The 12,242-nt window shown below is 32.2% G+C and overlaps 1 protein-coding gene across 1 annotated transcript in view; it reads right to left on the bottom strand.

Moving 5' to 3' along the window:
- The window catches only part of LOC113403864 (glutamate receptor 1-like), a 229,725-nt gene that overhangs the window by 14,017 nt on the left and 203,466 nt on the right, over positions 1-12,242 (bottom strand). The window contains exons 6-7 of the mRNA XM_026644486.2: positions 2,355-2,608; positions 1,794-1,925 (exon numbers count right to left, since the gene is read on the bottom strand). Coding sequence (XP_026500271.1) covers positions 1,794-1,925; positions 2,355-2,608 — 386 coding nt within the window. The remainder of the gene's footprint in view (positions 1-1,793; positions 1,926-2,354; positions 2,609-12,242) is intronic.

Raw genomic sequence — 12,242 nt, 5'->3', positions numbered from 1 at the left:
GAGGAAACCTGCATGTGTCTAATCTCAACGAAATTCCGCCACATGTGTATTCCACCAACCCGCATTGGAGCAGCGTGGTGGAATATGCTCCATACCTTCTCCTCAAAAAAAAGGGAGAGGAGGCCTTAGTCCAGCAGTGAGAAATTTACAGGCTGTTTATGTTTATGTGTTTTATTATAAAGTACAAAACGCATTACGAACAATGTTATCAACGAGACGACAAATTTCTAGCCCAAGTTTTTTACCAACATTCTAAAGTGCCCGGTGAACACGCTCGTCTGTTTTAAGAAAGCGACAATCGTATCCTTTGCACCTTCATCGAAACATATTGTGAAATCAATAATCACATAAAATAAAGTCACATGTATTTATATACATATGTGTAGACAAAGAAAAAATAAAAAACGTCAATTAAACAACGGAACAGTTGTTTAGTTGACGCTGACCTTACGGTTCCACTTCAGTGCCGTTTTAATCGTAATTGTATATTAATTTGTTTATTACGATTTATGTTTATAACATAACATTTGAAAGATGAAAATAATCGGTAACTATATTTGGATAATTACCACAATACATATTTGTTACTTAAGAATTATTTTTATTGTTTTTATTGTATTGATGTAAAAAACTTTAAAATATTCGATAAAAGTGGTCAAAATATTTATTCAGAATTAACTTTGTACCAATAGACCATATTAAAAAGTATATAAGAAAAAACCATATCATCATTGGCAAGAAGCGAACATTTACACAGATCGCCAGCTGAATGTTTAATTAGAATTTCATAATGATTTGGGAACGTGCCCCCCCAGAATTGTTCTCACTTGATATTACAATCACGTAAATATGTAATGGCAACCTACACCCCTGTTTTTAGTGACCCTTGCCTTCGAGATGAATCTCAATGAACTTCTTCGCGTCTGGAAGGGATCTTAATTGAAGCCTTGGGTCTATCCGTTTGTATTGATTTTACTATCGTTCGTTGAAATCTAATACACATTTGTAAAGGGTTTTGTACATCTTGTAATACTAATTGTGTTTATTCTGTATCAGCGATAACGTTCGATATAATACTATTCATTTAAATCGGTAATAGAAAAGTAATTATATTATCTTTAATTAAATTTGATTTAAAAAAATGTTGTATATGTTATCCGACAGATGTGACACATCAAAATAATTCATAGTTAAATTAATATGGAGTAAATTAAATAAAAAATGAGTTTCGTTATTTTTTTGAGGAGTTGTCATGATTTTATAACAGAACGTCATGTCGTTTGCCGTCACGGCGTACGAGTCGGTTTCACTGCCAAGACGCGCCATTAGACGTTTCCCACACCAATTTAATATTTTGCTTCATATATAAATATTAAGTTATCATAAAATCGTTAATAATACATTAAACTCTATTGAGACTTGTACGAGTAACGGTAGTGCTACTATTTGTATTTGAATTTACTTAAGCCTTAGGGTTGATGTAGTCTACGTGCGGTACAATAGTACGCAATATTGTAATTATTAACATGAATGTGCCTATAAACCTTACTGAGCAAATGTATTTAACCTATTAAATATGGGAATACAGAGATATTTTACCATTTTGGTTCAGTTTCTATGTTATCGGTGGTAGGACTTAGTGCAGGCAAAATGATGAGTGTAATTATATTAGTGCTATCGTCAGTCAGCAAAGGTGACCATCGCTACCAGACTATCAGTTTACTTGTCTGCCTTCAGTTCATTTTTCAAAGATTCTGAACGAAAAATGGTGTAATTGAATCGCAATCACTCACCGAGATCGATTCGCGTCGCCATTGATCAATAAAGTTTTGGACGATCTTCCTAGAAAGGTCGAGTACTCGGAAACCGGTTATGTTAATGGCACCGAACTCCGCTACCTCTTTATCCCAATGATCATCCATCACCTGAAACAATGCGTAAATTTACCGACCTTAATTAAACTTGCCAAGTGCAAATTGTGTTTCTAATACACACCTGGACAACTGTTTTAAAGTCGCACGGCCTAATCACCCAATGATTTTAACTCGCCTCGAGTCCTTAATGTACTTGTCTTAATATAATTATATTTATATACAAACGATGAAAAAGAGAATTATTTTTTGTGTAATACAATATTTGTAAGCTTAACATTATATCAGGGAGGTTTTTTTAAATGTCATACTCGATGCACTTTATGGTCATTTTATTGCTATCCGCCCATAACCAAACTTCATTTATAAAAATTAAAGTCGTACCGAGGCAGTAACAACCGCAATTTATAGCATTATACCTGGGTACGAGATAGCTGGGAGATACCATAGTTTGCCTTAACGATAACTGGTCGGGATACTCACCAAACCACTCAAGAAATAATGGTAGTTTCGTCGGCCAAGTCTCACATCACGTACGTGTTGAATTAGTGTATCTTTAGCTAGTTTAGTGCACGAGTCGAGTACAACATATTTGTTGCTCCAACGATCCAACATCTCGAGCGAGCTAAGAAATGTGACCACTTCAGTAGCATTAGACACTCGTTTCACATTCGTAATCCGGAATGACTCTTTCCCAGGTTGAAGACTCTGGTATAACTGCTGCAGACGCAGGAGACCTGGAAGTATAAATCTTATGAATATTGTTTATCAAAATGTTTAATTACTAATATACAGTATATGTATTTAATAGTCAAAGCACTCAAAAGCAAATGCATAACTTCATAGACCAAATTATGACGTAAACATATGTATATCAATATATTTATATTATATATAGTTAATAAAATGAATCTGTTTTTGTATATGTCCTTAGAAAATGAATATTGCTAATTATACTATTATATTAAACTGAATAGTCTGTATGTTTCGAACAACCTTGTCACAATGTAATATTCCAAAAATTTATCAGCACGTATTATTGGGTAAGTATATATATAATTAATATACGTTTAATATATATATATATATATGTTTTGGCGCGTATCAAGCGTGGAGCTATAATTTTAGAGGAATTATTTTTAAGTATAATCATACTAATATTTTCATTTTTAAATCTATATATATATATATATAAAATTTGTGTATCCAACGAAACTCCTCCTAAACGGCTAGACCGATTATGATGTATATTTTTGAGTGTGGGTCTCTTTAAATTGGATTGGATGAATAAGCGGTGCTGCGATCGGGAAATAAATATAATTTTTATTTCAACTAGAAAAAACCGGGATGGTCGCCTAGTAATTTTATAATTAAAGTAATTGAATAATAGTTTATTTGCATAAAACATGATAAAATACATTTTCATATACAAATACATGTCCAGTCACTAAAGGGAGATGCAAATATTATTTTAGATTTATAGAATTACGTAACTAGAAGGATTGCATGTTTATTCCATAATTTCAATTAAGTTAAAATGTATTCATCGTATCGTATCGTATCGTATTCATAATTGTCACTACGTACACTACATTAAATCAAATGTCATGTCAGTATAAATCACAAAATTAAATAATCAATCGTAATTAAATTTTCACTGAATATATTGTACATAAAAACTATAATGTCATTTATGATTTACGCTTTATCTGTCAGAAATTCTCTAACGGAGTAATAACATTTGTCAATCGCACGTGACATTGACGAAATAATATGTGCTTTCTTGGCATAAACAAAAGCCACAAAAACAAAAAAAAAAAAGAAAAACATTTGTTAACCACCCGTGCAATATATTTTTTATTTATTTTTTAAATAATGATCATCATGTGATAGCAATTTTTTGAGCTTAGATCAATTTTGCATTTCAGATAATATATTTTTTGTTGTATACGTAGCACTGTACCTATATTAGTTATTAGTTTGCTTATAGTTCTATCCTGTATTCTATCTATCCACTGTGCTATAAACTTTTTCTCCTTGTGCTTATCTTGTGTTTAACACTGTGACCTGTGTAACCGTTTCTATTCTTGCACCTTCTATTCTATTGTTGTCTTATGTGTTTCAATAAACACATTTAAAGTGAGTTGGACTTTGATTTAGCCATTCGTAACAACACACGAACATTACACACCAACCACAAAACATGTATATTAAAATTAAGTTAGGCACAGGGAAATATGTTAGCGGTAGAACAGCTGATAACTGGGCGCCTTATTATAGGAGGTAAATAGAATATTAATATGCTTTATTAATTTCAACGTGCTAAAAATCTAAATAATTCTGTGAAGTGAACCTTTTTAAAGTCAGTTCGAGTTTGATTAAGTGATGGGTCACACTTTAAGAATAAAGGTCCGTAGCAATTCATTTCAAAGGGTAAAAGAGAGTCCTTAGTAATTAATAATGCTAATGAAAAATTATTTAGTTTCTCATTTCACTGTAATATAAAGCAATTTCAAGTGAAATATATACATAACAGTAGCCTTCGCTCGGATTCTTCAAGCGAATATTTATATGTTCACACATCATGCATATTTTGTAAAATGATTGTAATTATTCGAAAGACCTTTCCAATACCCCAATGCGGACAATGTTACAAAATACAAACGCATACGGGACACATAAATAAAATACATGTATATTAGGAGGAGTGTCTATAGCATATTCGAACCGTAGGAGGAGTAGGTACAGATCTTAAATAATCTATTAAATTCATAATGGATAAAAATGTGTCTTGGAATATAAGTAGAAGTACAATTTATGTGGATATAAGTAATGTAATAGTTAATCAAAATATATTAATCAAGAACTGTTTCTCGCATACAATATGTAGTGAGATTTGTTAATTGCTAATCCTTCTACCATTCGAACCGAGATGGCCCAGTGGTTAGAACGCATGCATCTTAGCCGATGATTTCGGGTTCAAACCCAGGCAGGCACCACTGAATTTTCATGTGCTTAATTTGTGTTTATAATTCATCTCGTGTTCGGCGGTGAAGGAAAACATCGTGAGGAAACCTGCATGTGTCTAATTTCAACGAAATTCTGCCACATGTGTATTCCACCAACCCGCATTGGAGCAGCGTGGTGGAATATGCTCCAAACCTTCTCCTCAATGGGAGAGGAGGCCTTAGCCCAGCAGTGGGAAATTTACAGGCTGCTAATGTAATAACTACCATTCGAATAGGTATAATAAGTTTGCCGAGCCGAGATAGCCAGTGGTTAGAATCCGTGCATCTTAACCGATGATTGTGGGTTCAAGCCCAGCCAAGCACAACTGATCTTTCATATGTTTAATTTTATAATATAAGGAAAAAATTGTGAGGTAACTTGCATATGTCTAATTTCATTGTAATTCTACAACATATGTATCTACCAACCCGCATTGGAGCAGCATGGACGACATCAAACTTTAGCCCAGTAGTGGGACATTTATACTAAACTAATAAGTTTGAATATGTCTATTCTAAAAAGCTTTCACGATAGTATAAAAAACATATCACCAAGCCTTTTTATTATCTTATTAGTGACAGCCCATGTCACTTATAAGTTTGAACATGTTTACTTTGAAAAGTGTTACAATGTTAATATTTGTGTTTAATATTGTTTACTGAGGAAGGTTATATGGCAGATATCTATTCAATACGCTGTTGTCCTAAGGAGAGAAACCAACCAACCAGGAAAATGTATAGTTAGTTAATGGGATGTCAATTGCAGTGTATGTATTCATCACCGGAGTGAAACAGTGCACATTGCAATTGTGACGTAAGCAACGTAACCAGATAGAGCTTATTGATATACAGATATAATATTCAACTATTAATTAATAATAATAATTGAATACTATTTTAAACAATACACTCAATTATAATTTGATAATAATACGTATTGAAAAGAGCTGAGCTAGCCTATAGTAGCTTAAGCCTGGACGAGAGTTTTATGTGCGACATGCGTATCCACCAACCCGCATTGGATTAGCTTGGTGGAATAAGCTCTAAAGAATCTCCTCAAAAAGAGAGTCCTCAGCCCGCCAATGGCATTTACCGGCTGTTATTATATTTTAGAACTAATTTAATTAGATAAAGTTTTATCCATGAATTTATTCATATGATACCAGCAATACAGTTGTATTGTTGTGTCTAGAATAGGCACATCTTGAATATTAATTATCACGACAATCGGTTTAATAGTACTGAAGTTGATGTCATAGAATGTCACCTATTAGCGAGTTAAACGTAGATTAAATAAATACATATTTTTATAATTATATGCGACAACTAAAAGACACTAAGAATACTTATTACATGTGGCAATTTGGTCTGCCAAACAGTGTCGAAGTGATTACTTATTCTGAACAGTAATACATTTCATACCAAATAGCATAACTATTCGGTACTGACAAACTTTAGCGTTAAAAATCTAATAAAATTAATACATAATAAAAATACCCTTCTTATGCTCTACTTAAGTGACTACACTTTTTTTTTAAATCTTTTTAAGATATTATTGCATATGTACATATATATCGATAAAGCAATGGTTTACGCACCACCTAGCGATGTCAGTCGCAGATACGATCCTGACCTCTTGAGCTACTGTCGTTCCCTATCCAAACACAAGTTTTAGGCTAAATTGGAGGGGTAAATAGGAGTACAAGTCATTCTTTAAAATGAGGTATTGCTATATTTTTTATGTAATAAATCTAAGCCTTTTTATTATGTTATATTTATAAAACATTTTTTTTTCTATTACAATTGTTTTGTGGTATCAATGTAGAATTACAATTATTCAGTGAACAGCTACGAACTACGAAAAGTGAGTTTTTGGCGCCAATTAGGTCGACTCGACGTTCATAATAAACGCCACAAATTTGAAATTTACACTGCTGTCTAAAAAAGTCTGGCTTCATTCAGAATTGATTGCGGTAAGCCTGCAAAAATGCGGTTAAAATTCGTCATGTAAACCAATTAACTCGTGTCGAGTACAAGTTAAAAAGTGTTCGTCAATAACAACATCGAAAGAAGAAATTTTTAATACAGTTACAACTTTATACTCCGTCATGTAAAAGTTAGTCGAGACTCTAAATAGAACTGTCTTCGATTATTTAAGCTGAGTTTTAGAAATAATAGATATTGATCGACTAAGTTTATTAGCGCCACGTACGTATGTGTTTTATGTACAAATATTCGTAAACATTTGTTTGAAAAATCTTTTCAATAAACTTCAATATATTAAAGTAAATTAAACTGTTATAATATATATATATTGGACAACATCACATACATTACTCTGATCCCAATGTAAGTAGCTAAAGCACTTGTGTTATGGAAAATCAGAAGTAACGACGGTACCACAAACACCCAGACCCATGACAACATAGAAAACTAATGAACTTTTTCTACATCGACTCGGCCGGGAATCGAACCCGTCGAAAGGTGTTATAATTGTCTAAGATAACTGGCGACAGTTACAAGTTGTTTAAAAATAAATCCAGCTACTTTATTACATCTGTGTTTGTAATAATAAAATCAATTATCGCGAACACTTTTACTGGAATAAAACCATATAATCTTGTAAGACACGTTTTCCGAAATAAATGTCTAATAATATTCAATTCGATTGAATAAGTTTTCATGTTTTAATAACGCGACACAAAAGCGATTTCTGGGTCGATTTGATGGAAATGTCAATGGAAGATGAAACACGTCATTCATCACGGAGACTCATTATGCAGCAATGGATGTAGTCATAATTTGAGTGTAATATCCGCGAAAAGATTGGAGCAGCGAAGACGACGGCCAGAAGAGGGTTGACGTGTACGTAATGGAGGCGTTATCGTCAGATTTGGGCCATCATAGGTACGCGTTGGCCAATGTTTGAACAAATATAAGATCCAAAGCCCGAGAACAGTTCAAATAAAAACAAATAAATCCTATTTTAATCAAGTTGTATTAATCACTTTTATATCGACTGTAATCGTAAACTAATTCCGGATTCAAATTCTTCCTGTAATAACTTCCCTCAATAAAATTTACTCATATGTTATAATTATAGTTTGGATGTTTTAAATTTGATGCTTAGACCATTTTTCTTGAAATTCGACCATTTATTTTTACGTCCCAAGATGCACAGTACCTATAAATGGTATTCAAATAATGATGACGTTGATCTTATAATAAGTATAAAAAATGAAATTTACGGTACGGTAATTTTTTTTTTGTTTATAAATTAACAATTCACTTATAATACACATTTGTCAGTAAGTAAACTATTACCCTTAAAACTGTAATGATCTTCAACCATATTTGTTCATTCTGAACTCGTACGGTTAAACTTGTCCGTACTCGCTACTTCGTTGCAGTAACTTAGTCCGTCTTTTACATGCTAAATTTGAATCGAAAAGTTTAGTAGGTCTAAAGGATCAGCTCAATTTAAGCCCCTGGATAGTTGAACTTTTTGAGATTTTATCTAGTTCGCTATTCTGGGAAAGAAATATTAGTACTTAATCCATCCGTAAATACACTTTGCTTTTGTGAAGGTTTAAATTGTTTGAGCTTAGACAATTCCGGTCTCGCTCACTAAACAAAAAATATTTATTACATTTTCGTTCAAATTTTGAAGAGATGACCTAGTGAATACATGAGCTCGGATTGCCCAGTGGGTAGAACACGAGGAAATTAACCGATGTTCCTGAGTGATTTAATTTCCCTAGTGATTAATACTTCTAACGCAAGCAAACGCTGAGTTAAACGTGCTTAATATGTGTTTATAAATCAATTCGTGCTAAGCGCTGAAGAAAACTTGTAAATAAAATTATACCACGTTTACCTGAAAAGCTATTTTGAAGGAATGGTCGCATTTTAGCTAATGTAATGAATGTGAATGTCAAAATGCTTCATGGTTAAATCGAATATTTAAATTTTTTTTTTAAACCACCTATTGCTACTGCCCCTACTAAAATGCCTAGAACGAAAATATAGTAGTTATAGTTACAGTGAGTTGTTCTAATTGCAACCTCTTAATGAAATACAGATAAAAAAATATCGTATTCATAAATTATAAATATATATATGCTTTTTTAGGGTGGTCCCTAACCGGCAGCACTTACATATAATGTAACAATCTGAGATTCTGAGCATCAGCCGGCAGTCGAGGAAAATGTTTTGAAGGACAAATTGTATCTTACCAGGTTTGCACTGTAAAGGTAAGTTATTATCGCTAACTTATGTAATACTCGAATCTGAATTGTTACAAATGAGTCTGAAACATTTTCCTTCACCACTGAACAATAAAATAAAATTCAATCGTGCTCAGGAACGAACCAGTTCTAACCAATGAGCCATCTCGGCTCTATACCGTAATAGTAACCAATCATAAATGCGTATTGATACGCTTTTATCCAATCATAATGAAATTATCAATACACGTTTTCAGTAATACAGAAAAGGGTATCTAACACCTGATACCCCCTTCTCCTCCAAAAGCGGCCGAGGGTTAAAACGGGTAATTTTGTAACCATAAGTATATTGTATACAATGCAATCACTTTACTTTACTTATCACTTACCGAATATTACTTATTTTGTATTGGAACAACTCGAGATAGTTAATTTATATTTAAATTAAGAACTCCGAGTTAGGATTTAATTCTGTTTTAATATTTTACAACGCAGGGTTTAAGTACATGGACGAGAAAGTTGCTGGGACTCTTTAAAACCTTATATATCAAAGCAAGTATTTAATATAAAAAAAGTAAAGTAAACTGCGATTTTGTTTTAAAAAGTCCTCTTCAGCTATGAATTGCAGACTAAACTGATATGGTCTTAATAAAAAAGGGGCTATATTTTTAAAGTACATATAAAAATTTTAATACTATATAATTACTTAGATATAAAACATATTGAAAAGTTACGTGACCTATAAATGACTTCATATTTTAGCTTGTGTAACAACCAGTCGGAATGTTTATAAAGAAACATTAAAAGGAATATTTTCTCTCCATGTTTCTAACACGATAAATGGCCAACTTCCATACATAAATTTATGTCAGTTTTCATCCTCTTAAGGAATGAAGTTACAGAAACACTACTGTTTTAATCATAAATATTAGTCTAAGCACTTATGATTTAAATATTCAAAATTAAAAGGTGAACTGCTGTAAAAACATTCATCTTCAATTTAACCTTTTGCTGTATTTCCAAAAACATCCTAACTTTCATCTTTTTAGGTGAAGATTTTTTAACAAAATGTCATATAATTATGACATATCTTAGTAGCAAACTTTCATCCCATTCGACCGGTTTAGGCTGTCCTTAATAGTTAATAATAGTCAGTCGTAACTAACACCAATAATACCCGGAAATTAATGCATTAATACTTCTTACTTTTGGTATATGATTAATACTTCTTTAATTGTTTCAAAATAGAATAAAATTGATAATTCTCAAAGAGACTTGGCTCTCGAACTACAAAGTTGCTTGACCCGCCTCCACAATTAAACAATGATACCTTTTTAAGGAATTTCAAATAAAAGGCGGCTCTCAATTTAGTTGGTGAAGTCGTAGTCACGATTTCGACAGGGTTGGCTCCTCGGCCAGCGGTGAGTCCATTCATCTCACACAATATAAGAAAAGATGTAACCATTTCTGAAGAGGAATCACGTCCGACGAGCGACAACGCCGGAATTCCGTCAGAGCGAACAGCTTTAGTCTTAGGTAATATTCTTTATAAAAAGATATATTTCGTAACTCTTAGTATTGGAAAGTGTTGTGTGTCAGAGTGATTTGGGTTGAAAGTAACTGTTGAAGCTTCACCATGACTTCATTTTTAATAAGTATATTAAAAATGAAATATATAGTAATAACACATTGGATTAGACGCAAAAGACACAGAAAAGAGATGTATCAAAAGGTTTAGGAAAGGCCTACGCCGTAGGGGTGACTGCTACGAATGAACATTGATATTTATTTGCACATATAAATACTAATACATACTAAAATGAGTACTTATATAAAATTTCTTGTAGCATAAATTAAGGCTATTTACATTTTTATTTTATTTTAAGTAATAAAAAATTTATTGTATTTGATATGGCATGAAACTACCAAACATAAATAATTAGTATTGTTTTGTTTCGGTTTGAAAGGTGAATGACCAGTATAAAAACAGGCACAGGGGATATTAGTTCGCACATGTCGTTTAATAGGCTGGTTTTATATATGACACGTGTATCGTGTATTAAAAAATATAATACAATAAATTAACAATGTTTGAGTATATTTAAATTTCAGTTTAATTTAATTTTATATAATTTAAATAATGTTGTAAAAAAACCATAGACAATAGAGGGAAAGAAAGAGAACGGTAGCTTGGCACAACACTTTTTCCTTACGTGACGTTTTCTGCCAGGTCACTCTACTGTAAAATAAGGTAAAAGAACTTCGTTCGAAAAAAGTGCTTAAAACCAAAACAATATGTGAGCAAGGCTATATGTTGTTACAAAAAATAACAAAACAAAATAAAAGAGAAAATTAACACCATACACCTGAGCACTTCTTACAATTCCCGCGATACTCAATGTCATTTCTAGAGAACTCGTAGTGATCTTTTAATCTTATCACGTAACGAATTCCTTTCTTGATTAAAATACCCGCCTCGGTGTAAAGCGATATCTATAGATACAGTAAAATTGTAACGGGGTCATGATTTTTATAAAGGTGAAAAATATATTTTTGTTTAGATTAAAAATATAATTTTTTTTATTGAATTTGTAAGCTGACAATGTTTTTGTAAGATGAAAAAAATAAGTCTGTTTCCACGCGTCGTGGGTTCTGCTAATGAAATTATGTGCTGTGGCGTGATTCAAGTGAGAGGGAATGTGTTCAGTGGAATTAACAATAAAATTGATGACACTTGAAGCTTTGGTAATTCTGTGTGAATTTCGATTAAGTGAAAATTTCATTTTAAATTGTCACTCTTGTAATTCACATTTAACAAGCAGCCTATAATTTTAGTTATAAATATAAATTATAGTTTTAATGAATTTAATTCTGTAAATTTTTGTTTTTTTTTTTTTTACTGGAGTTTTGGGGCATATTCTACCATACAGTTTCAGAGTGGATTGAATACAAATGCTATAGATTTACATTTGACACGTGCTGGTTTCCTCACAATGATCCCGTACGTCGCTGATCATGAGATTGATTATTATAAACATAAATTACTCTCATTGAAAGTCAGTAGTAGTTAAGAACCTACAAGCTTCGGTTGCATTCAAGTATTGTAACTCTGATTTGGGTTTATAGTTCTAAAATTT

The sequence above is a fragment of the Vanessa tameamea genome, chromosome Z, assembly GCF_037043105.1.
Source record: "Vanessa tameamea isolate UH-Manoa-2023 chromosome Z, ilVanTame1 primary haplotype, whole genome shotgun sequence".
In the NCBI taxonomy this organism is placed as follows: Eukaryota; Metazoa; Arthropoda; class Insecta; order Lepidoptera; family Nymphalidae; genus Vanessa; species Vanessa tameamea.
This window is presented reverse-complemented; position numbering and strand designations above follow the sequence as displayed.